Source organism: Marmota monax, unplaced genomic scaffold, assembly GCF_021218885.2.
Source record: "Marmota monax isolate L192 unplaced genomic scaffold, Marmota_monax_Labrador192_F-V1.1 WCK01_AAM20220418_F8-fsc00152, whole genome shotgun sequence".
NCBI classification, from domain to species: Eukaryota; Metazoa; Chordata; class Mammalia; order Rodentia; family Sciuridae; genus Marmota; species Marmota monax.
Window position 1 is genome coordinate 3,834,934 of NW_026694348.1, and position 27,567 is coordinate 3,862,500.

Sequence of the window (27,567 nt, forward strand, 5' to 3'; positions counted from 1 at the left end):
TTTGATCTTATTTTGACCCCTCTGTAAAATGCGGTTAATAGAACCTATCCTGCAGATCTGTCATAAACATTGGATTTATGTCGGCAAATTTGAGTTAGGTCACTGGGATTTTATTTGCCTATACTTGGAGCCAGGTCCACGGAAGGGTCTTGGTGGCCCTCACGTGGACAAGCTGAGACTAAAGAAGGTGGGGGAAACAATGGAACAGGGTGCATTTGTACTTTGTACTGACATTGCTTTCATATGACTAAGCTCGGCTAATTTTAATATTAAACTCTAAACAATACCCAGTATTCCTGGAAATTGATGGAACTATGAAGAAAAATAATGCAAAAGAAAACAATGTCCTCACCTCACAAAACATAGGCAACTTTTTGGCAAAATCCACCACTCTGGTGATTGCTGGTGTGATGATTTTTGTAAAATGGCTGAAGGCTTCCAAGTCCACCTTCCCACCTTCTGGGGCATTGACTATTGGTGCTTGTCCAATATCTTCCGGCTGAGGAGGAGAAACAAGAAAGATTTAAAGGACAAAGCTGAAGGGAGATAGAATTTCCTGTAGTTCCTGTGTGGCAGAAGCTCTTCTGAATTGACTTGCTGCTGAATTTTCTGATTTCCATCTCGTTTATTAACAAACTGTAGCGTTCTCCCATCAGTTGTCTTGGAACAAAGATATGTCTTGGTCATTGCCTTAATCAGCCATCAGTGATAATGTTCTCAGAATGGTTGCTAGAGAGGAGGGGAAGGAGGGAGGGACTGCTGTGCCAGTGCCCCCATTCACTGCATGATGAATTCCAGAGATGAAGTGTTCCCAAGGTTCAGCCTAGGAGCTCAAGTGGGTAAGCTCTTCAGATGATGGGGCAGGAAAGAATGAGCTAGTAGGAAAAAGAAGGAAGGAGGCAGAGGAGACAGGCACTTGGGGTCTGTTTTTGCCTGCACAAAAGGGTGCATACCTAAGTCTCTGGGATAGTGTTTTTAGAGCGCTGTACATTCTCTGTGTGTGTGTGTGTGTGGGGGGGGGAGTGAGCACAGTGGGGCAGGGATGCAGCCATATGATGGGCTGGCTATTCCCTAGCAATGGTGCCCCCCTGTAGATTAACTAGATTCACTCTTGTTTCTGAGCCACGCTCCTTCCTCTCAGTGGTCCGGAATCTAGTATAAGGTGGTATCCTGCCAAGCACTGAGAGGGGCCATCTCTAGGCTGCCTGTAGGGAACCCAGTTGTGCGCACCTTAGGGCAGTGGGGCCAATTTGTCGTTCAGTATCCTTAGGGCATTTTTCTGCTATTTACTTGAGGCTTTCCATTCAAAGGGTGGTATAGCTGCATAGGTGTCCCCTGGAGATGCTCTTTAGGCCCCTCCCCAGACTCGATGGTGCAGAATCAGTGTTTTAGTCAGGACTCCCCTGTTCCCTGCCAACATCCCTCAGGTGACTTGTGCACATGTTCCATGGGAATATTCTAGCTCTTCATTCTGTATTGTCTTCCCTCACTCTCTCTCTCATTGTCACTCTTTTTCCTGTGGGAACAGTCTTCCCCACTGTCCTTTCTTGTCTTTGTGATCCTAATAACCACAATCTGTGGACTAGAGGTGAGGCAGCCCCCGCTGCACTGCCCTATCTCAGGTGGTCCTCACCCAAGCCTTGATTTGCAGATGAGCACAGCAGGGCTCAGGCAGGGTAAGGTGAGCCCTGGTGGCCCTGACTCCAGGCAGCAGCCTTTCCAGGATCCCTCACCTGCCCAGCCCTCTGCAAGGCTCTTCCCCCTACGCTCCACTACCAGGAAACAGATGTGTTACTCTTCAGGCTGCCTTTGCCCACCTCTCCACCTATTCTTCAGGAAGAACAACCTGTTCTTCAGGAAGTTTTGAATGTCACCAAAGAGATCACAGATCTGTGGCCTGCCTGATGGTGGCCACCTTTGCCTAAAGCCACACTTCATAGTCAGGAGTACCCAGGGTAGAGGGCAGGCAGGAGGGAGAGCAGGAACAGACCCTAGAGTGAGTTGAGCAGGACCCAAGCCCTCACTTACAGAGTAGTGACAGTACTTCCCATGGCAAGGTCCTGGCCAGGCACTGACCCCCAAACTTCACCAGAACCACCAGACTTCTGAGACCCTCCCTCAGTGTTTGAGACTCTGTAGGGCAGGGGTAGAGACTGCGAATCTGCATTTCTAAGTGTCCGGGACATGCTGATGCCATAGGTCTGGACTCTGAGAGCAAGGGCTTGGGGGCAACCCAGTGCAGCGCAGAGTAACCTAGTTACCATATTTCCTCCCTCCTGTCTCCTGTTGCCACTCACATGTAGCTTTCAGCAGGAGAAAAGCAGCAGATGAGTCTTAACTCTGTTGCCAAGGTCAGTGTCAGCCCAGGCCCTGCAGGTGGGTGGGGTGGGGGTGGGGCTGGGGTGTTATAGTGCCCATCTCAGGACAGGACTTTGATACATGCTGTATCACATAACACATTTGCATGGCTTGCCTTTATCTAGTAGGTTCTCCTGTTTTATTTTATTTTTTTTAAATTTATATGTTATGCTATTGCTTTGGTGCCTGTGAGTGGATAAAACCTGGTTTCTGTGATGTTTTAGTGGTAAATGGTTATGTTCTGGGGCAGCTGTTAGCATGGAATGTCCACAGAGGGCCTGCTTCGTGGCCTTTCTGAAGACAGAATGGGTGGAATGATCACCTGGACAGCTCCCGTCTCTCCTCCTCCTCCTCAGATGGAGCTGAGGGAAAAGGTACATGGGTTCCTCTTCTGAGAGGCTCTGTTTGGTGCTTTCTTCAGACCTGACAGCTCTAAGACCTTCTCATTGTGAAAATGAAGCTCCTTTTACCTCTTCTATGTCACAAGTCTGTTATGGAGCTCAATTGATGAAATTGGGCAGGCATTTGAAAAGGTAGGGAGTGTTATAAAACTTCAGAATATATTTTATATAGGTAGGAATATTCTTAGAAATAAAAATACTTCATATAATATGGTTTGGGCCTCTCTGGATCCATTTCCTCACTGAATACTGATAGACCTAATCTGATTGCACTGAAAGGAGAAATTTGGTCTCTTTTGAAATGATGCTAGTGTTAATGACTCCGTTCAATCTGTGGGTACATAGTGTATTTGAATCACTACCAATGGCCCCTCCAAAGATTTGGAAAAAAGGACTGAAATTATGCAAAGAAATGTAGCAACTTTAATTAAATCTATGAACACATGAGAGGTTCATTTTATTTTGGGTAAAAATATATCAGTAGAAGAAAAAGCAACTTTGAAGTCTCTGCATATTAAATGGCAAATACAACCGCTAGAATAAACTATATACAAGGCCAAAGTCTTATCTCCATAATGGTTCTCAGATAGAAAAAAATACATATTCTATACATGGAATATATAAGTAATGTATAAGTAAATAAAACATTTATGAAAATCTACATATATAGGTACTTGATGAGTTAAATACAACCTTGTTTATGACTTCCACTAAGATTTTTCACCTACAAGGACAAAATGTGTTTTGACATCACTTGGATCTGTTAGGTATCTTACTGTAGCTCATGCAGTGATACATAAGGCTATGAGATCCATTTGTCCACATACACAATATTGGATTTATGCTAGTTCAGGGACGGACAGGTCTCTGGGTTGCAGGTGGACCTTTGGGAATGCCCGCTTTTGCCTCTGTGGGTCCAGCTACCTTGCTTGCTTTTGGGTGGGTCCTTCCAACTCTCTCTGGCTTCTTGTCGTCTTAAATGGACATATACTGGACCAGCCAGCTGGCCTCACCCTGTCTCTCCACAACTTGCCTTATGCTTTCTCATTTCCCGGCTGCCTTCTCTCTAGACACTGCCTTTTTCTGAAAGTCCCACACATTTTTCAAGACCCTACTCAAATTCGGTCTCTTCCTAGACATCTTGTAAGATGATCTCAGTTCTCCCTCACCTGAGAGCACACATGGCAGTCCACATTTATTCTCTCCCCCCCCCCCACATGCACTAGGCATTTATTACTATCACTTTTAATTGTAGGTGCATATCAAAGACAAACTTCTCAAAGGAGTTGGGAATAAGCCTTATGTATTTTTGCCTATTATGTACAAGGCATCCGTCCAAATGGTGGAGGACAGATGCTTATTATTTAATGGAATGAATAAATGTGTCAATGTTTATTTAGCCAATATTTATGAACAAGTACTATGGGCCAGGTCTAGATCTAGATGATGAGATTTCAACAATGCAGCATCAAGGAACTTGTATCCTGAGGAAGACGGGTAATAGATAAGAAAAATACATTCACCAATAAATTTCAGTCTGTGATAATACCCTGTCACTTCTGGTCTTGTTAAGGACCCTTTGAAAAGCAATGTGCAAGCTTTGACTTGCAGAATGTCAAAGGCCTGGGGGAAGGACAATTAAGGGAAACACCAGCACAGAAAGGAGGCTGAGATGGGTAGAGCCCAGTAATGACATGAGGCAGGTAGGAGTCCCATTATATTGGCCCATGGAGAGGACACAGGCTTATTCTAAATGCAAAGGGATGGCCACTGAAGGGGTGTAAACAGGAGAGAGGTGTGATATTTGTGGTTATTATGGTGTGTGTGCGCCAAAGGAAAACACTGGCAACACCGATAGGTTTGGTTGCAGTGGGAAAGACATAGAGTTTAAGATATGTCTCAGGGCTAAAGATGCACAGAATGTGGAATAGGGAAGCCAGAGTGCCTCCTCTGGAGAGTAAGGATGAGTTTTTTTTTTTTTTTTTTTTTGTACAAGTGCAGGCTTAGCACCTGGGTGGCTGAAGTTATGTAAATCTCTACCTACTGGCTTCCTGTTGTGACTCTTTCATGACTATTGTTTGTGGTAAGCAGGAAATGCTGCTAGTTGGCTCTTGGCAGACTTCTTGGCTTAACCTGGCAGCTCTTTGGCACATGTAGAGTGGGATGGGATCTCGGAGTATTCATAGGATATTGTCTTGCATGTTTGGAGGGCTGAGTAGATTATGATTCAAGGTCCTGAGACTTGGGACATGACTAGTGGCTCCCACTTTTCCTGGGAGGGAGAATGTACACTGTAACCACCTATGTGGTTGTTAACGGGTCAAATGGTGCCTGGCCTATTGTTATCTATTGCTTTTATGCCATCTGGAAGGCCACAGGGCAACTGAGTCTTACAGAAGTGAGATAACTGATTTAGAAGTTACAAAAGCAACAGAGGAGTCAAACTAAAGGTGACCCTGCCCCAGGGAGGCCCAGAAGGGACACCTGGTGGAGAGACCAGCTTTCCCTTGCTGTCCGTCATCACATTTCACAAGCCAATTGTTGGTAAAACTGGGCTTTTCTGTAGCCTCAGAGATTTGAGAAAACTAGAAAATTACATGATTTCAGTGCTTTTGGAAGCGGTTTTAAAACATGGCTTGTGCCAAAGTTCTTCATGGGCCAAATACTCTAATTTTCTCAAAATTCAAATATAGATTTGAAACCCAGGTCAAACCACCCGTCTTTTTTTTTTCCCTATCTGGTCCTAGAGTGAAAAAATGATGAAGTAGCTTCTTTTGGGGCCTAAGTTAACTTACTTTTCCAGATTAGTGAATACTTGTAGCTTTTATGACAATATATAACACTTAATCCCCCATATTACTATTACTATCATAATAGGCCTTTTCAAATATTTTTCCAAAACAAGATTGGACATCACATAAAAATCAATGAAATAATTTGTGGAACAGTGTTGAAAGCACCCAAGAGGTGGGTGGTCAGGACTCCGCCATGCAGGAGGTACAAACCCTAATGCATAAAAGCCTCTTCAGTTCCCAGACACCTTTCGGTACATGTATACCCTGTAACAAAGCCAACTCTAGGAAAGGATTCTTAACGTCCTTATAGGAATAATGCACTGATCAAAAGGCGGAATGTTCACTCTGAGCATAAACACTTAATTTTTGTATGGAGTATGTAATAAATATGGCTGGGACCAGGGAAATGGTACGTTTAACTTAATTTTGAGTTGTGTTCATCTATTACTGTGTAACAACCCCTCCCCTCATTAGTGTCCTGAAACAATCCCCAGCCCCTCATCCAGCTGTCATTGAATGGCTCTATAGGCTGCTATCATCTGAGGGTTCTTTTTTTTTTTTTTTTTTTTTAAAACTCACTTTTCTGGTGCCTGGGTTGGTTGGGAATCTTGCCTTACAAGTGGCCTCTGGGCATGGCTAGCTTGGGCATCCTTCCAGCACAAGGGTATGGTATCAGAGGGACCTGGATTTTCCTCCAAGAGACCCAAGTGGGACCTGCAAAGCCACTTGTGATACAACCTTAGAAGCATCTCTTCTGCCCTAATGTGCCATTTAAAGGAATCATAGGCCAGCCCAGGTTCAAGGAGGAGAGAATAATTGTAGCCCTCGGGGTGGGAGTGAAAAGAACATGGTCTCCAACTCCCCCCCCCCCCCTTAGGAGATGCAGGCACAGACTGATGGACTGCTAGAAATGAAAGTGATGCTATAGATCACTGGGACAGTAACGGAGTTCTAATGTCCCCCTGTGAGAATGGCTTAGAGAAGCAGTTATTTATATTTGGATCAAGAGGGACAATTTCTTGACCTGATCAAGGATCCACAAAAAGATTTCAAGTCGGCATCATCAGGGAGGGAGACAGGTGGGTAAGAGACTGCTTGGTAGACGGTATCCTCAACAAGACCCTCCTTGGCATGGATCATCTTATGGCCCTGCCAGAAAGTTCAGGGCAAATCATGCTATGCTGTCCCTTTCTTGGTTATTTCTGCACATGATCAGACCCATGACTGGCAGAAGGCTCTAAATTAAGGGTACAGACTCAAGACAGGTTCTCCTTTGATGAAGAAACCACGGAGAAGTCTGATTATATTTTCTGTTATAGGTTTCTTTCTCAGCTTGCAGACATGGCTCAGATGTCACCTCCTCAGAGAGCCCTTTTCTATTTAAGCACTCTACTTGGAGAAATGAAGTCCTCCTCCTTCATTCATAAGCACTCTGTCCCTGTACTCATCTCTAGCTATTTAGCTCCCTGAACTGGAATGTAGCTGACATACTCACTTCCTGGCACAGAGTAGCTGCTTAGTGACTTCCTTTAGTGACAGACTAGTATCCATTTTCTTTTGAAAGTAAATAAAATTGTTAAATTACCCCTGGGAGAAAAGTTAAGAATTTGTCTCAAATCTTCCATCAAGCTTGGAATTCAGCTTGAATTCCATTATTGGTCACTACTTGAAGTCAGAATGTGGCATTAGGCCTGAAAGTTTTTTTTTTTTTTGGTTGGGGGGGTAGTACTTAACCACTGAGCCATATCCCCAGCCCTTAGAGACAGGGTCTCACTAAGTTGCTGAGGCTGGCTTTGAACTTTTGATCCTCTAGTCTCAGCCTCCCAAGTTGCTGGAATTATTGGCATGTGCCACTGTGCCCAGCTTTTCTGAAAGTGGTTTCTAAATGTTCATTTATGCCTGACATGTTTGGGCAAGGGAGGGATTTAGGAGTAGGGTTAGGCAAGACTCTATCTTGCTAGACCCCCAATACATAGGGTGGGAGTGGGGATGCATGATGAAGGCATTATGAGGCTGCCCCTCCAAGGTGCTGTGTGCTCGGGAGGCTTCTCAAGTTTGTGCAGGTGGCCAGGGAGGAGCATGGCTCCTAGAGCCTGCTGTACCTGCCACCACCACATACTAGCTGTGGGAACTTGGACACATTTCTTAAACCTCTCTGCCTCTGTCCCCTCTTCTGTCAGTGGGGATGTCCTCTGTGTCTACCTGTAGGGTTGGTACAGGGAGTAAATGTATGCAAAACCCTTAGAATAGTGCCTGACATACAGTAAAGGTCATGTAAGGCTTTGCTAAATGTTGCTATTAGTGGGAACCATTAACAAAATACTGCTATTGTCCTTTCATTACAGCCATCAAAGCCACGGTTTCACAGCAGGTGGATAGGTGCAAGCTTTTTCTTTGCAAAAACTTACTCTAAGGTTATTATGATTTTAAAAACACTGTTGCATTAAAATGTTGAGGGACAAGCCCAATGATACCGCTGTATCTGCTTGTTCAGATGGGCAGGCACTTGGATGTTCCCTAGGGACATGGACTCATAGACTATCTGATGCCAGAGCTTGGCCTGGTGCTCAGACAGGGCTTCGTGTCATAGCTTAAGCACAGGATCAGTCTCTGAGATGGTGAGTCCATCTAATGAGGTGGGCAGAGAGCTTGGACTTGGAGTCAGAAGTTCCTAGTGGGCTTTTGGGCCCAGTTTGCATATCTAAAAAAAAAAAAAAATGGGGCTGGTGATCCCAGCTTAATGTCAAGCACTGTGAAGTCTAAATGAGCAGTGGGTGGGGAGGACTTTCACAGCTGCCAGCTTTTAGAAAAATATTAAATGCCAATATTCAAGGGTCTAGAAAAGTCTGTTTTTCCTACACACCTGCCCTCTGTCCCTACTTCCTTATTTTCATAGTCTTCCATTAATTTCTTTAAAAATTTTGACTTCTAGAGGGCTGAGAACGTAGCTCAGCAGTAGAGCACTTGCCTAGTGTGGACCTCGGGTTTGATCCCCAGCACCCCAAAATAGATATACACCAAAATTTTTGACTGACATGATTTTTTTCTTTGTGCTGACGATGGAACCCAGGATTTCATAGGCAAGTGCCCTATCACTAACATAAAAATATATTTGAGGGATGGAATTAAAGGCTATTCTTAAGGATTAAGAATGTATACAGTGGGCATGTGAGGGAAGCAGAGAATGGGGACAGGGAAAGCTGGCAGGTAATGAAGTTTATCAATGAGTTGTTCCAGGACAGGCCTCATTAACAGCAAAAGCAAACTGAGGCCAAAGGCCAGAGAAACGGAATTCAGTGAATCACAAAGAGTAGATGGTAGGAGAGGCCGTTAGGTCTCACATAGGCAGATTGCAACTCGGAGGGCCAGGATTCAAATCGGGCCCATCAATAAAATGGGACAATAATGGCCACATCCTTGAGCTATGGGAACGAGTCGAGTTGAGATGGAAAATACCTGGTGTGTAGCTGATTCGGGGCCGTGGAAGGAAGCCTTACCAGAAATTTCCGTTTCTGCTTCCAGTGGCTGCCTTGGGCATTGGTGGCCACGTGGGCTTCGGTGACAGTTTTGATGAGTTCCCATTCCTCATCTGTGGGCTCTGGTTTGTGCCCGATGGATTTCTGCAGCTCTTCCCGCCGTCGCTTCTCCCGGTTCTCCTCTATCAGCTTCCTCTTGGCCAGCCTCTTGCTGTCATCCAGCACCACTGGGAGGGAGAGAAAGATGAGACCTACAGATGCTCCCAGGACACAGGGTACCCCGCATGTCCTGGAGCCTCTGGGAGGGGCCACTATGGCACAGATGGCCTGGTAAGGGAGTGTGGGGGTCACATTGAAGCATTTGCTCCCTTTGGTAACAAAGTGCCATGGACTAGCCATTGTCCACCATCATCCCGGGAGCAAACTCTCAATGCCCAGGCAGGTTCTCAATGTCCTGAGGGAACTTTGGACACTGGGCACTGCAATGTGATAGAATATAGTTCTTGCAGAGAGATGTGATCTATACTACCCATAGAGTCACAGGCACATCTGTCTAGCCAATCTAAATTCACTCTCGGGATTTCTATTCTCTCCACCTGCCTTAAAGAACTTCAGGTTAAGGAAAATGTCCTGGAGCAGTAATCGGAGACTCCTAATTCCTTCCTCAGAAATGACAACAAAAACCCCCAAAACAAAGAATCAAACTACCCCTTAAGGGCTAATTGGAACATGGCTGGACCTCACAGTACTCACTATGTATTATGTTAGACTTGATCAACCCTCAATGGTAAAGATCCTAGTCTTTGGAATCTAGAAGGACTTTGGTTTGAATCCTAACACTACCACCATCTCTCTGTGTGACCGCTGGCAAGTGACCGGCTCTCTGAGATTTCATTTCTTCTTAGGTGAAATGGAATCAATAATACCCACTGTACAAGGTATGCAATGTGATAATATACTGTAGGTAATCAGTAAATGGAGCTACAACCTTTTTTGCATAAATAGTAAGAACAGGTAATAAGAAACCTCTATTTCTGTGGTTAATTTCTAAACCAAAACCATTGCACAAGACTCAGTAGCTACCAGTGGAATGGAAAAGCTCAGGTCTTATATTCCAGAGTCAGTATTTTTAGAATTGGAAGAGGCATTAAATGTTATCCAATTCAGCTCATGGCCCAGGGTTCCTGACTCCAGTTCTACAACATCATTTTTCTAGAGCTACTTGAAGACTCAGCAGGGAAAGAAAAGAAGCAGATGTAGCAGGAGGAGGGGAACTGGGATACCTGGAGAATGCACAAATAGAACATCAAACCCCAGATGATCCGGACTGGATTTTCAAAGTCATATAAGCATTTACAAATGCAGAAAAATGTGAATGAGCCCTGTTATGTCATTGGGCTCATTTACTAAAGGGTAATAACACCTGTAGTCCCATTTCCCAAATGCTCCCAGTGTACCAGAGATTGCTGCATTTGATAAACACTATCTAATTTAACCCTGGATACCACCCGCAGAGGTAGACACCGATTTCAGAGAAGGAAAACCTGAGGCTGTATGCCACCAGCTAGCTAGTGGCAGTTGTGGGACTTGAACAGAAGTTTTTCTGCTTATAATGCCTGAGCTTGTAACATGCCTTGTGAGCAGGAAGAGACACTCAGTGTTAATCCTACTGTAGAAATAAGTTCTGAGTTTTTTTAACCCCATAAATTTTCAGATCTTCCCAATGAAACCATGCAATAGATGTTCAGTAATAACGGTTCATTGTAGTGACACATTTAAGCATTTTGTTCCAAGTCAATCATGTTCACACATTCTTACTGGGCATATTGTTGGCAAGGGCTAAAGTCTTTAAAAGATAAGGAACATTCACAGCCAGAGGTAGGGATTAACTCAGGATTTCCAGCCTAACACCCTAACCCAGCCCCCTTCCTTTTTGGAAGGTTCTCTACCCTGTCTTATTGAGCAAAGTGCGACATTCTGTGGATTTTTTTTTTCATTCCTCCTGAGAGAATTCTATTTATCATATAAACATAAGCCATGAGTATTTCCTCCTGTATCAGGAAGAGTCCTTACTGCATTTTCTTTTCTCGGTTTTCCTTTTTAACTAATAGTTGCAATCACTCATGGATGTGCAAAAGTTAATGGCAGTAGAAATCACTGATACTGAAGCCTGTTGGAAGGGAAGTTGCACATGCTGAGTGACATAATTATTCTTTTTAGGATTAATTGAAGCGACTGGTATAAATCCCTTGCACAGTGTAGGGAGGAGAGACCCCCCAAGGGCTAATCTTATCACCATATGCTGTGGCACTTGGAAAACTGGGCAGGACAACTTCGGCTCGAGTGTCTTTATGGCTAAAAATACAAGCAAGCCACTGAGAGATGACTCATGCAGTAGCACTTGACTGAATTCTCCAGAAATTCTTGAACATGATGTTTTCCACCAATGCCCCATCTCCAAGAATGCCCATAATGTAAATTCCAACTTCTGCTTCTGGAAAAATAAGGGGACGAGTTGCCAGGGCTCTGAGCATATGAACCCTGGGTATGAGAAGTTACTAATCAGGGTCAGTGGACAAGACCCCTCCTTTGTAATGTGCTGCAATCTGTTGCTGCATGCACAGCAGGGATAAATTTAACCCCTTTCCTTCCCCCATCATCTGGACACTTTGAGAGTTGATAAGACGGAAGTAGGATGGGGTCCATGGCTCCCACATATCCCCCTCAGAGCTAAGCCTGAACGGGAACACCAGGTTCTGCACACAGGGGTTCCTGCTTGCTTTTCTGTCTGGTTGATCTTGCACCAAACCCTTCCCCCAATCAACACTCCTCAAAGAGGAAGCAAATGAAGAAGTTCTACTTACAATCTGTTGCCATGCCAACATAGATGCATTTCTTAAAGCGACATTCCTGGCACTGATTTCGCGTGACTTTGTCTATAACACATTTTCCTTCATATTTGCAGGAATAGGATGGATGGAGATTTTTCTGAATTGTTCTTCTAAAGAAACCCTACATGAAAAAGAAAAACCTCAGATAACAGTTTCATATTTTCTAGTTAACAATTCTGGAATTTTGGATCCACATAACTATGAGATCTTGTTTTGGACCTTAACCTGTATTTGGGTCTCTGGCTCTGTATCCTCAAATATAGGATGGCAGCCCCAAAGTGAACCCCCAAGAGCTAAAGGAGATGTCATAGGGTTGCAGGATCCATACTTTTTTTTTGCCATTTATTCAAGGAAATGAAGCTAATAGGAGAATCTAGCACTTTTTAAATTATCTATACATTGAATAATATAAATTATTTCATAGGGTGTTGCGATGATGTTGAATTTAAGCTATGGGGGACTTTAGACTGGGGATTAAAAGAGCCGAATGCTTTTGAGACTTATTAACAATTACTTGGTAATTAAGTAGATGCATTAAGTGCCTTTAGAAATTTAGTTTAATTCCTGTTTTGACTCTTGAGATGGCCAATTCTTTTAGCCTTTCAAACAACAGCACTTAGAAGAAAATTCTGGGTTTTCTATCACATTTCCCCCATAACTCATTTCTTTTCTTCAATGTCTGTAGACATACACCCACAAATTCAATTTGTTTTTCCTGTCTGAAGGATGCTATTCAGTTATAGGGTTGGGTGACTTACATAACATTCTCAAGGGGATTGTACCCGAAGCTTTCTGGACATGATTCTGAAGTCTTGGCAACTGTACTCTAAATTGCAGGAACTGATAATGGCAGCACTCATTGTGAGGGCTACGTTGCAAAGTGCTGTGGACACGAATGTCCTTCTGTCTTCCCCATAACCCTGGGGGTGGGGCTATACTCTTAATGTCCCCATCATTGGGATTAAAAAACTAAGACTCAGATAGATTCAGTTGCTTGCTTCACAGTAAGTTCATGCTGGAACTTGACCTGCAACCCCAGAGTTGTAATCCAAATCTTATTTTGCTTAACTGCTTACGTGATATGAAATGACTTTACTGTATTATTTGAATGAACAGAATATCACTAGTTCCCCCCTCACTTGCCCCTCCAAAACATTTCTTTTATCTGTCTTGGCAGACTAGCAAGTTTGAAGGAGTTCGCTGCTGAAACTTAAAGGGGGGGCCTCTCCCTTTGTTAGAGAAATGGTGGGACGGAAATGCCAGCTTCAGCCCACGTTTTTGTTATCCTGGGTAATTTTCTTTGGCTTTGGTGACGTCCATATGCCCACTTTGCATATTCCTCAACAGACACAAAAGCGCTTCCTTACAATGAAAAGGTCCAACATAGGACGTTATGTTGGCAAAGCAGAAAGAAAAATGACTGAGACTTATAGGCTTGATTTGGGGGCCTGTGTGTAAATCCTTTACTATTTGCATTGTTCAAGTTCATGAGGTTCTGTGAGGTGAATATGCAGTTACAGGATCCATGGAATCACACACGGTTCAGCTGGGTGAGAGGGCAGCAGTGTTGCTGTTCAGGGTGGGCAATTCCTGAATAGTGTCAATGTCAGAGCATGTCACAGAAGTGAAATGTAAGCTGCGCTACAACCCCCACCCCCAAGGAGGACAGAAGAGGGCTAAAGAAACCCAGAGGATTACAGGCAAGATGCAAGGCACAAGCTCAGTGGCAGAGCGCTTGTCTAGCATGGGTGAGGCACTGGGTTCAATCCTTATACTGCATAAAAAACCAAACAAATAAAGGCATGCTGTTTATCTATAACCATAAAAGAAAAAAATTAAAAAAAAACCTTCAGGGCACAGACTGGAGGCCAGCACAACCTGTTTCCCTAGAGGTGGGAAAGTCCAAGACAGCCAGTGAGGATGTGGACTGGGCTGCTCAGGACAGGCAGGTGGTTTCTCCATAGAAAGCTGGGGTGACCCTCTTCTCATGTTCTTTCTGATGCCTGATCCATGGATAGGACTGGGTTGGGGGCATCCTGAAGAGTCAGCACTAATGAGTGGGTGAGGTGTGAAAGCCAGAATAAGGGGAGCCCCACTTCTCCCCAAGGGCCATTCTATGCACTCTCTAATGGGATGGGTGAAATAATTTCGACTTTGCCTATTCTGAACAAAGGCTGGGGGTGCCTTGCTACACCCATCATTGTGCCATCTTTCCTGCGCCTACATTTGATGACTTTTCTTGGGTGCTTTATGGACCTATTTCCTCTTATACCCTCCTGAGCTATAATAAGGCATACTTTCATAGGATGACGGACCACTTCATCTCAGTTAAATATAAAGATGCTTGGCCTCTTCATCTTAAAAAGTGACAAGATTAAAAAAAAAAACAAAAACCCAAGAGTTGATTTTTTTTTTTTTTTTTTTTTTTTTGTGTTAGGGATCAAACCCAGGGCCTTGTGCCCTAAGGCAAGCACTCTACCAACTAAGCTTATCCCCAGCCCATAAAAGCACACTTGAATAGAAGATCTTTATAATAGTCTACTTAAAAAATCCTTTTAGGGATGCTAAGCACATGGTCTAAGCTAAACCCCCAATCCCTGAGTCCCTGGGTTCAACACTCAGAGTAATATAATGACAAAAGCCTTTCTGAGGTTTTATGGAATGATGACATATTTCATTGGTTTGTTGGTGAGTAGAGGTATCCTTTTTAAGAAGTTTCAATACATCCTGAGAAGATGGACCTATTTCTAGTGATCTGAGATGATGTGACAATCAGTGACATCAGGAGCTGAGTGTTACCCTCCTAGTTCAGTATTTGGGAAGCTCTTAAGCTTTGGGTCTGTCTTAGAAAATTGTGGAGCAACATAATGCATCTTTTGTAGAAGAAAAAAAAATTAACAACTAGCACAAGAAAATATCTCCAAAAGATTTTACTTTTGTTAGAGAAAAAAAAGGACAACGTTCTATCCCATAGAAAAAAAATCGCATGTTTAAGCAATATGTGAAGCATAGCTTTGGGAAAAAAAAATCTTTTGCCATTCTTAAAAACTGACTTTTTCCCAATTTGTCATTACCAGCCTGCCCCTATCAAGGAAGGCTCCTTTCTAGATAATAATGGAGGCAATCCCAGAATCAGAATTCTGATGGAGATACAGGCACAGGATTTGAGAAAGCTGCCTTTGCTACATGATCTTTTTTTGTGTGTGTTTGCTGGGGATTTAACCCAAGAGCCACATCCCCAGCCTTTTATTCTTTTTTCTTGAGACAGGTTTTTGCTAAGTTGCTGAGGCTGGCTTTGAACTTGCCATCCTCCTGCATAATACCAGGTGTGCTACATGATTTTTTTTTTTAAAGAAACATTAGCTGAATCAAGCCCCAAACATCCAGTGGTTTTGAGAAATGAGGAAAATTGATTTTAGCGAGGCAGGGACATGGGTTAATAAGCTCAGTTCGCCCTTTGTTTAAGTCAATTGCTGGTAATGCATTTAGTGCTCTATAAGGCATATTCAGTCCGGAGAGTCACTTTGGGGAGTTAAGTATTAAATGGAATTTTCATTAGATTCTCTCCCAGAATTCAAAATTTGCCATATGAAATGATTTAAAAGAGTTTCAATGCTGCATAATCAGTCAGGTAAAGCCTTCTGAATTGAGGCTAATTGGTGGTGGTGGGAGGGAAGGCTAGTTTCAATTACTGAGTTTTTGGAATGAGAGAATGTTTCATGGTTTTATGACTTTCAAATCAAGCCAATAAAACTATTGATTAGGAGACTTGTAGTCTCTCTTAAAAGCACAAATAGCTAGGACTTACTTGTAATTAGCTTCATGAAATTCCTTAAGATGTTACTTTCATGGACATAATGGCAACCTTCAGCCCAGTCTTTGTTAAAGAACTATAGCATCCAGATCAAAAGGGTCTGGATGAATGGAAAGTTGTGTAACAGGGTCTCAAACAACAGTGTTGCAGATAAAAGGCCTTGGGACCTTAGGGGATGTATCATGTCAACATTATAAGCAGACTTCTAAGCATTTCCAAATTTCATGCAAGGCAAATATTCCACTAGGGAAGTGGAATACACCTTGGTTTGTAATGGACTAACATGTTAATTTTGGGGGTTAGCAGGAGGAGGAATAGGGTATCAGAAGAAGAGGAGATAAGATGGGTGAAAATGGAGTTGTACAAATTTTAGTTTACATATTGTGATAATTAAATTTCAGATATAAAAAAGGTCAAGAAAATTTGAAAGTCCCCAATTTTTAAATATATCTTCATTTATACTGCATTAGATGAATGGAGGATATAGCACTGGCTTTAGCTTTTTATGACAGACTATTTTTCTGGCTAGGTTGTCAGGCCAAAAGATGTTTTCCATAAAGATTAATTTTGTTGACAAAGATTCTAAGTAGGCAAATTTAGGCTCGCTTTTGACTGTTGATTACTGGTATGTTCTTGTCAAGGATCTTAAGAAAGGTCTGCAGAGAATAAAATTAGTCTGGCTATCCATCAGGTATTTACTACAGCCTTTACAGAAAGCCACTTTGGATAAATTTCAGAACATAATTGAGTCTAAGTAGCCTTAAAGATATTTCCTAATGGAACCCTTAAAAGTGGACAGATTCATGCAGATGAACGGTGGAAGCAGCCTGCGGCAGAGCAGACCCTGTCTCCTCCAGTACTGCAGATAAAATGGGAGGAGAAATGGCATTTTCTTGGGATAGAAATGCATTAAAAAAAAAAAACTCACAGTAAAAGTTTAAAAATTTTCATTTTCTTCCTGCTTTAAAAATACTTGGAGAGGTAAAGAAACCAGATGTCACACTCTCACAAAACTTCATGTAGTTACTTACAATTTGGTGAAATAGTTCTTTTTTAAAAAATTGTAGATGGATATGATATCCTTATTTTATGTATTGAGGCTTGAACCCAGCGCCCCACATGTACTAGGCACACACTCTACCACTGAGCCCCAACCCCAAGAGTTCAGTTCTGAAATGTGTCAAACATGAAGAGCAGCACCAGACCCCTGGTTGGTCATAGGCCACGAATGCTGGATTTGATGTTAATTGGGAATTAACACAGGAAAGGATCAGAAATGGTACAGCTGAGTGCTGGGCACCCAGGGTGCTTACCTTGCAGCCTTCACACGTGATGCAGCGGTAGTGATACCCAGTGGCTTTGTCACCACACACGACACAGAGCTCGTCCTTGTCTAAGTAGCTGGGGATGTATCCTGTGAAAGAGGGCAAAGAGGAAACTGTCAGTCCAGATCCAGCACAGCTAAGGTCATGTGACCAGAGACAGCATGAGTTTCCCAAGAGTACCCATAGAAAAGACAATAAATCCAAACAGTAGCTCACACTTGGAGAGTGAACATCAGCCCAGATCCCTTAGAAACAGGTTAGACCACGTCTGCTGTTGGGAGCCTGTTGGAGCCAGTGAATCAAGTAGAGATGCTAGGATCTGAGACTCCTGAAGTGCTCCCAAATTCTGGGCAACAAGTCTCTTTTCACAAGGCTTATTTCAAAACTTCTCTTAACTGCCACCATGTTGGGAATGGAACCCAGACTCTCATGCATGCCAGGCAAGTACTCTACACAGATCTATATCCCCAGCCCTTGTTCTTAAAAGGCTTGGTGCACTTTGGAGTAGAGGTGAACTCAGCTCCATGGTTGGAAAGATCCTGAGGATATTTAACCACTCCTGATGTGAAGACAGTGGCTTCTGGGGGTTTAGCTTTCCACAGGGCCCCTAGAAATTGCCAGCAAAGACTAAAACATAGAGTTTAAGTAGAAGGAATAAGACCATCTAAAAAAAAAAATCTGGGGAATTCATGATAATACACAATTCAACATTACTGGATAGTGTGGAGTGATACAGGTTCCATTGACCAAGGAAGGAAAGCCCAACTATAACTCCCTTCGTTAGTGTCCTTTATTAGTTGAAATTTATTGATCCAGGAGGGAAAGTTAAAAAAACAGACAAAACCCGCCTGCTTCCCCTCCTTCACAGAGAAGCGGCTCACACACAAGAAACTGCTTCAGAAGGGCAAGCACAGCTCCGCACACACTAGCACTTCACCATGGAAGCAGATGGTTTCAGATAAGACCAAATAATCAAGGCATGATTCATTGGGGTGGGAAGAAGGGAGAGGCTCAGAAAATGAATTTATTCTCCTGACTCTGGCTCTCATGAAGGTCTTAGACCTTGTCAACTTTTCTTAGTTTTAGTAAAAATCAGTTGGGTTGAAATGACCATAAGATACTCTCTATTTTACCGTGACATTTTCCATAGACCTTTATTAAAATAGGTCACTGAGGGCTTACTCTCCACAAACGGGAGGAAATGAATCCTTTTCACAATTTCTTAGAAACTATTTTGCTCAGCCTTTAATTTAGAAAAGATGTTACTTCTTAGGAGGTAGATAAATGACTTCAAAGAGATTTGGTAATGTACAAATTATATTTTTAAAATATCACGGCTTCTCTTGGTTTACTTTTGCATCATGCAAACCATGACTCATCTATTGAGTTCACTTCAAGGTTTTCAAAACTCTCAAACTGTTTTTCCAAGGAGAATTCTGGGAGGGATCTGGGCAGGAGGAGGAGCCAAAATGGGGTGTGTGTGTTTGATCACGAATCTGACAACATTGAGTATATACTCTGTGCTAAGCACTAGGTAGGTGCTGAGAATATAAATGAATAAACATGGTTTCTTCCTTTGGGAAGTGTAGGCAACTTGGTGGTTGCTCTAGCTCTGGTCATTCATCAACGAAAGAAAAAGGTGAAAATGAAGGAAAGAACATGAGAAATGGAAATCCACTGGTATCTCACAGTGAGAGACATCAGTTCCCACTTAGGAGGATGGTTTTAAACAAAAATGACAAGTGGTGGAGAGGATGGGTACTTATGTGGTGTGCACACATCTACTTGTAAAGTGTAAAGCAATTTAAACAAAATAACCCAATTATTAGAACAAGCATCTTCCTTGTAAAGGCAACACATTTATATACACATTTGATGGCATTAGGAGAGCTATAGCTGGACTACTTATACTTTTCAACTGTGTATCCCTGAGCAAACAGAATGTTGTTGTTCTTGGTGTGACCCGATATGTTCATCAGCTTGGCATTGCTGTGACAAAAATTCCTGACAACAACTTAGAGGGGGAAAAGTTTATTTTGGCCCACGGCTTCAGAGATTTAAGTCATGATTGATGCACTCCATTGCTCTGGGTGGGAGATGAGGCATCATGGCGGAAGGTGAGTGGAGGAAAGCTGCTGTGCTCATGGTGGTCGGGAGGCAGGAGAGATGAAAGAGGGGCCACAAGGAAGACGCATACTTTTAAGGCATGCCCCCAGGGACCCACCGCCTCTAGCCACATCCCACCTGCCAATAGTCATTACCCAGTCAGTCCGTTCCAACTAGGGTGGACTGATTAGGTTACAGCTCTCATAATCTCTGAATATTCCTGCCTTAACACAGGAGCTTTGGAGGGACACCTCATATCCACACCATAATACATGTCTGGGAACTTTAATGACCAGAGCTAGAGTTGCCAAAATTCTGGTAAGTCACCATCTCTCATTCTACCAGCAGGACACTGAGGATTTCTTCCTCTCCTGCTTAATGATTTAGGTGGCCACACCATCTGACTTTTAGGATTCTTGAAAGTCCTGGAATTTGGGACTAACTCATTCAGAGCGGGATGGACTCCTTTCATATTCTGACTGACAGGAGATAGGTGGTTTGCATTATTTCCTATTTTCTTGGGGGGTAGAGGTGATCAAATGTCTTCAGTTAAATCATCAAACCTTGTTCAGAAATGTCGACCTGAGTTGGTGGCAGTCGCTTACATGATCACACTACTGCACCCCACCCATCGCTTTTTTTCTCTAAAACAGTCACAAATAATGATACATCAATTGTTATGCCTTAAGTCCATTATTCATCCTTAAATAACATCCCACACCTAGTGACTGCAGAGAGGGATTCTCCTCAGGTAACTGGGTACGCTCGGCAACATCACATGGTCACCTTTCTCCCAGAGAACTTAGCCACTTGTTGCTGTTCAATTTCGCCGATTCCTTTTCACATGCACTAAATGAGTCACATGCTGGCCAGTGTGCCCGATGAAGGCAAAATGCACATACAACACTAGCTCTCCTGCTATAACATGTGGACACTACTGGGTGTGTCAGTGTTGGGTTCTGTCTAGAAACAAACATGAGACACAGTCCTGAAGCTACACTGTTCGTTTTAAAAAATGCAACCATGCTTTGTCCTAGGTAATTGCTTTAAAAAAAAAAAAAGCCTGATTAAGAACTCCCCAGAAGAAATTAAGACCTCTTTAGTCAGCTTTTCATCACTGTGACCAAAACAATTCAGAAAGGAAAATTCTATTTTGGTTCATAGTTTCAGGGTTCCGTGTAGGATCAACAGACTCCACAGCTGTGGACCTGAGATGAGACAGAACTTTATGGTAGAAAGTGTGGCAGATAAAAACTGCTCAGTTCATGGCAGCCAAGAAACAGATACTTCACTCACCAAGGACAAAATATAAACACCCAAGGCACACCCCCCAGTGACCTACTTCCTGTAGCCATATCCTACCTGCCCCGTTAATCCATATCAGTGGATTAACTTACTGACTAGGTTACACCTCTCAATCTAATCACTTCAGCTCTGAAAATTCTTGCATTGTCCCACACATGAGCCTTTATGGGACACCTTATATCTAAACCATAACAAGACCCATAATAACATGTGATAATTCAAGACTGATATATTTCTCCGGCTCTTATTTTCTCGTATGCATTACTTTTCCAATGAATGAACTATGCTGTCACTTTATTTAGCATATTTTTATGAACACAGACTACTCAATAAAGGACTTGGGAATTGCTTTTAGTTGACATTTGGCAATGTCTAATTGCTTAGTGTAAAATAGGTTGACATGGTAAAATATTAAGAGATAATTAACTCATCATGTATATAATTCAATGGCTTTTAACATATTCACAGAGTTGTGAAACCATCACCGCTGTCAATCTTATTTTCATCAACCCCAAAGGAAACTCCGTACCTTGAGGAGTTGCCCGCTCCTTCTTCTATCACCTCTAGCCTTTCTGCTCTAGGCAAACCGATACTCTGGTTCCACAGATTTGTCCATTCTGGACATTTTGTACAAATAGGATCATACCATACATGGTCTTTTGTGGCTGGCTTTTCCCTTAGCAGAATGTTTTCAAGGTTCATCCATGTTTCGACTAACACTAATTTTTAAAAAAATGATTCTAAGAGGGAATTGGAGTGTGGAAGGGGAAATTATGCAACAGATGGTAAGCTTGGCTTTGGGGTTTAGACTAGATTCCATGCTTTCTCCTGTGTAGGTGAAATCAGAAGTCTGGCTAGTTTAATTTTTTTTAAGTGAATGATAACAGTATGGCAGGTCCTAGGAGAAACCCTGGTCCTTCTTGCCCCCTTGGCAGACACACAGCCCATACGCAAAGGAATATGAAGCTGATTAATCTTGATGGTAGATCTAAAGTAGAAGGTGCCCTCTAGGAAGAAGGGGAGAGAGGCAGAGTTTGACAACATTTTCGTGTGGCTAATCTGAACTTTTGTATAAGACTGCTTTCTTACCAGTTCTCTCTGATCCTGGGAAAGACTCTGCAGCTCATGCAAGTTAAGAAGGACCTAGAAGCTACACTGTTCATCTGAGGAACGGCCTCTGCCAGTTTTCTCGAGTACTTGCTGAAGAAATTTGGTTAATAACCCCCCAAAGAAGTTAAAATGAATTTGATTATCTTGTAGAACTCTGAGTGGGTTAGGCACAAGATACAGGATGAAACTTTCTTCCAATTTCATCCTATAGCTCAGAGTCTTATTATTATTTGTTCTTTTTAGATATACATGACAGTAGAGTTTTTTTGGGCATACTGTACATACACAGAGTATAACTTATTCTAATTAGGATCCTCTTGGGTTTGTATAGGATGTGGAGTTACCTTGTCAGGCCTTTCCACCCCTGATACCTTCTTCCACTTCTTTACATACTTAAAACCCCCAAATGGTGTATCCCAACATACTTGATTCCTTTTTCATTCAATTTTTGGTGTTAGGAATCGAGCTTCGTACCTTGTTAATCTTTAACCCTGTGATAAATACTGCATCAGTTAAATCACCCGTCCATTCACATATTGAACAAACGTGTATGAGCCTTCTGTGTGTACATTCCTGGGCAAAAACTTGAAACACCATGGACTTTATAGGCAGCAATGAAAGCCAGCCTCTAGACTGCCAGCAGAACTGCCCCAGGCTCTCCAACTTCACCAAGTCTTCCCTCAGAATAGCTACTGTTGTCCTTTTGACGTCACTGAGCATCTTTTTCCTTATACTTTGCCCAGGTCCTTGGTATTGGGATATAGAAGACAGTGGAGTTCTAAGGCTTCAAACTTACATACATTGGGAGGGAGGTGAAGCAGGCTGGAGATTAATCCATGACCAGGGGCTCTGGTTCCTACCTGAGGTCTTGAGGCAGGAAAAGGGGCAAAGCAATTTTGGATTATTTGTTTTGACTCAAATCCTGAAACTAAAACATAGTTGTTGGGCCAGGCTAGGGTATAATAAAATTTCATGCACAAGAAGTCCTAGCTCGGAGTTCTTAGTAGCCAACATAACCTTTCAATCCACAATTAGAGTGAAAACACTTGAAAATGCAAATCACTGAGAGAGGAAATAAATTGGTATAATGAATTTCAGTCAGAATTTTAATCAAAAGGGTACATGTACTGGCAGTCTACAGTGCTTGGCTCACAGAGTGTTTAAAGCTTGGCTCAGTTTTTTTTTTTTTTTTTAAAAAGGATTTCACATAAAATCCAGAATGCTTGCTTCATGTGAAAGGTTGGCAACCCCCAATCTCAAATTCTCACAGGGTGGCAAGGAACTGAACTGAGAAGGCCTCCCCACAAACAGGCTTCCTTCCTTCCTACCTCCGCAGTCAGCCCCGGTACTGTTGTATCCAGTTCTGATACTCAATGTCCACTGCCCTTTATTCCTGTATTATATCACTGTATAGGAAATATTTCACGAATTTTTATCAAATAGTCCAAGAAAATTGAAAGAGAACATATTTCTTTTTGAAAGTGAGATTCTTATAAACACACATCTTGGTGGAAAAATTTAAATTAAGCTGCTGTTATGAAATAACGCTACCTTTCTTGTTAATATCAGCTCTTTGGTAATAATGAAGGCATAGATTAGGGAGCAGGGAAGAAGGAAGACTCATCAGAAATGGGTGAGAATGACTTCTAATTTTGAGAGTCAGTTTGTGGCTTTTGGCTCACACAGTTGTATCATCTCCTGCATACTTTTTCTTTTTAATTTATTTATTTTTATGTGGTGCTGAGGATTGAACCCAGAACTTCACACATGCTGTGCAAGCACTCTACCACTGTCATCTCCTGCATACTCCACAAAAACATGTACCTTTTAATCTAAAAAATCCATTCAGAATGGAATTCAAGGTTATAATTCTCAAAATGTAGGTCATCAATTCTTCAGCTGTATATTGCATGAAGAGGAAGGGGCCGGATAGGTTTTTTTTTTAATCGGGAAAATATCACTGCTGTGATAAGCTGATCTCCTTGTCTATGTGCACCTTACAGAATGCCAAGAGCTTAGTGCCTTCCTGGTGCTCATGATGTGATCAGATTTGACATAGACTGTTCCATCATGTGTGCTTGTTTATCACAGGACTACTGTTGGGGTAAAGAGAAAGGTCAAGATGGTGCCTTAGAGGAAGGTTGCATTTCTAGTTGCTCTATGAGTCAGGATTTAAGGAGTGGGAATACTGCTTCTCAGAGAGGTAGGTGAAAGAGGGAATTCACTGAAATTCAATATCAGATAGGATTCTCTGAGAGACTTAGAAATTTGAGTGCACTGAATAAAGAAACAAGAAAGAAAGAGTACATTGGACCCAAGGGGGTCTCAGCAGTGGCTCCATTTTACTGCAGAGGGGAGGGATAACACCTACAGAAATACAGTGCATAAATGTGATATGGGAAAACCTGTAGAACATAAAAACAGTCTGAATGTAGCTGAACCAGAGTCCACAGAGTGAGCTGGTGTCTGAAAAGTGCAGAGTGGGAGCCATCTTGTCACTGTGGCCTTACTGCAGCCTCCTGCTGTGGGCATCCAAAGATTGCCATACTGTCCTGGCAATACCTACTCTTGGGCCTAGGGTGACCTAATAGAACGTGAATCCAACAGGCACGGGGAGGATTGTACCCAAAGGGGACTCAAGTCAGATAAACAGGGGCGTGCACCTCACTTTGCCTTCAAGTCTGGAGGCGCATCTGACCAGCTGAAAAAGTTTGGCAAAGTGTGAGAGACCCATGAGGCGTTGGCTGGCCCACCCTATGAGAATTCTTGGGAGGCTTGTCAGATCCAGATCCCCATCAGAGACCACATCTTTCTGGCTCTAAGGGTGTGTTGATGTAATCTCCAGAGAAGATACTACCCATCAAAGTCCCAAAGGTCTAACTAGAGCTAAGCCCCAACCAGGTCAGTCTGGACAAAAACTCCAATCAGCTGTGCTTCCTGTTCTGTTCTACGTTATACTGGTGAGAGGTGTTTCAACCAGCTTCAGTTTTGGGTCCCTCCAGCTGGCAGCTCCGTGAGCAACACGGGAAGGGTCTAACAACCCCTAGTCCTTGCGCTCGCTCTCAGGGATACAGAGCCCAAAGTGAAACAGAATGCATGACAGCATAGGCAGTGACTGTCCACCTCAGGGGATAAAATATTTTTAATTAAGAATTTTTCATATATATTTTGTGATTGGTGTGTATGTATGTATATAAACATTTGTTTCTTTTCCCCAATAGCCAAGTTTTCTTGTTCTCTTATTTACTTTTTCTCCTCTACTATAGCCATCATTTGCTTCATCTCTTCTGCTTTGTTATCATTTTGAACATTATAAACTTTATTTTTATGTGGGGCTGAAGATTGAACCCAGGGCCCTGCACATGCTAGGCAAGTGCTCTATCGCTGAGCCACAACCTCTGAACTTTATTTTACTCTTCTAACACATTTTCTTTTCCCTTAAGACTATATTTGAGTAATATAATTCCTGCTCCTACCATTCATGTTGTTGCAGTTATTAGTACTGTGGGACACGTGTTGTTTATTGCCAAATCTAATTTATAGCTATTTATTGTTTTTTGCAGTAATTAGTGATAGAGATATCACAAGAGATACTGGGTATTTATTTTAATGCTGTATGTTGTTTGTTTCCCCCCTCTCATGTGACATTCTGGGAGTCAACTAGGACCCTACAACTTCACAGGGTAGAGACTACTGCTGAACAAAACCCAGTGCACCTTGCTCCGCAAACAAATTAACCATGCTCAAATTTCAGCAATGTTAATATAAGAGGCCAAACCCCCATACTAATGGCCAGGCCCCCCTCCTGATCATCCTATTCTTATGCCCAAAGTAGAATTAACAGAAAGGTTGTGTACACTACACTTTTGAGGGGTCTCATTCTAGATCACTTGACAACTGTACATTCTAAAGGATTATGGGAGTGAAGAAAAGCAATCATAGAACATGTCCTCGACATGCCCTCCTGAATACAACTGCCAGATCTACAACAAGGACCTCACTGTTTTGAGACCTACAGGGAAAGTTCTGACACAGCATATCAAAATACACTAATCATCACCAAAGGACTAGCAGGGAAACTATACTATAAACCCACTTGGAAAAATTCACAACTTGATATTGCACAATACTTTGAGCTCTAAAGATCCACAGATGAGGGGCGGAGAGAAATTCATCCCAACATAGGAAAACGAAAAAAAAAACCAAGGTAACATGTTGCCTCCTAAAGTTCATAATTCACCAGCAATTGACTGCAAAGATATTGAAGTGGGTGAAATACCAGATAAAGAATGCTAAAGCATAATTATTAAAATGATCAGTGAATTTCAAGAGAACACAGAAAAACTGAATGAATTAAGCCAGTAAACGATCTGAATGATAAAATCAATAAGGATATAGCGATATTGAAAAAGAACCAATCTTGGAAATGAAAGACAATACATCAAATGTTGAGTTGAAAGTCTACTAAAGTAGACCATGCTAAGATAGAATCTCAGAGTCGGAAGACAAAGTGGTCAGCCCTGAACATTCAGATATGTATTAAAGAAAATAAGTAACCATACTGGAATATACAAGATCTCTGGGGCAACATTAAGAGACCAAATTTAAGAATCACTGGAATTGATGTGCGTTGTAAGATGCAAGCTAATGGCATGGATAACCTCTTCAGGGAAATAACAAATTTCCAAACCTTGAGAATAAGATGGACAACCAGATACAGGATTCAAAAAGAACCTCTCCATGACACATCATGATTAAAATCCCTGACATACAGAACAAGGATAGAATTTCAAGAGAAAAATGTCAGGTTGCGTTTAGAAGCAGGCCAATCAGAAGTAATTCAGATTTCTCAGCACAAATTCTGAAACCCAGGAGGACATAGAATGATGTGTTCCAAGTCCTGAAAGAAAATAACTGTCAAACAAGATTGCTATATCTAGAAAAACTATCCTTCAGAATCAAAGAAGAAATAAAAACTTTTCAAGATAGGCAGAAACAGTAAGAACTGATGACTACTAAGCCAGGACAGCAGAATTTAATGAACCCTTCAACGCACAAATGAGAAACGGGACCAAATTAAACATTAGAAATCAAATGGCAAGAATTAGTAAAAATATCTCTACAATAACATTGAATGTAAATGGTCTCAACTCTTCAATTAAAAACCAGGCTGGCAGAATGGACTAAAAAACAAGACCCAGCTATATGTAATTTGCAAGAGAGACACCTTATAAGACGGGAATGGTCTAACAACCACGGACTGAAAATGAAACTCCTTCCATACAAAGGAAGCCTGGAAATAAGCAGCAGTAAGTTACTCTTGTATCCCACAAAGCAAATTTCAAGTCAAAATTAATCAAAAGAGACAAGGAAGGTCACTAATAATGGTAAAGGGAACCATCCCTAAAGAAGGTATGACATTAGGTGGGCTGGGGTTATAGCTCAGTGGTAGAGTGCTTGCCTTGCATGCGTGAAGCACTGGGTTCAATCCTCAGCACCACATAAATAAAAGGATGTCCAGCTATAACAATAGTAGATATTTATGACCCAAACATTGGTGAACCTAATTACATAAAATAGACACGACTGAACTTACTCAGACCCCCGTACAATAATACTGGATAATTTTTGACAAACTTCTCACCAACACGCATGTCACCCAGGCATAAACTCATACTCTTCAGACCTCAAAGATATTATAAATCAAATGGACTTAACAGACACCCATAGAATATTTCATCGACAACAAGAGCCAAATTCACTATCTTCTCAGCTGCTCATGGAATCTGTTCTAAAATAGACCATATTAAAACCACACAACAACTCTTTTAGCAAATACAAAAAAATTGATATAATTCCTTGCATCTTATCATAATGGAATCAAATTATAAATCAGCACCAACCAACTCTAGAAACACATGGAGATTGAATAGCACACTTTTCAATGATGAACGAGTGATATGAGAAATTAAAAAGTTCTTACATT

At 42.1% G+C, this 27,567-nt stretch overlaps 1 protein-coding gene across 6 annotated transcripts in view; it reads right to left on the minus strand.

The window, feature by feature from the left end:
* Thrb (thyroid hormone receptor beta) overlaps nt 1–27,567 on the minus strand; it is a 374,654-nt gene that overhangs the window by 12,560 nt on the left and 334,527 nt on the right. For all 6 annotated transcript variants that reach the window (XM_046467719.2, XM_046467722.2, XM_046467720.2 and 3 more), the window contains 4 exons: nt 17,049–17,149; nt 11,895–12,042; nt 9,052–9,257; nt 353–499 (listed from right to left, as the gene is read on the minus strand). In XM_046467719.2, coding sequence (XP_046323675.1) covers nt 353–499; nt 9,052–9,257; nt 11,895–12,042; nt 17,049–17,149 — 602 coding nt within the window. The remainder of the gene's footprint in view (nt 1–352; nt 500–9,051; nt 9,258–11,894; nt 12,043–17,048; nt 17,150–27,567) is intronic.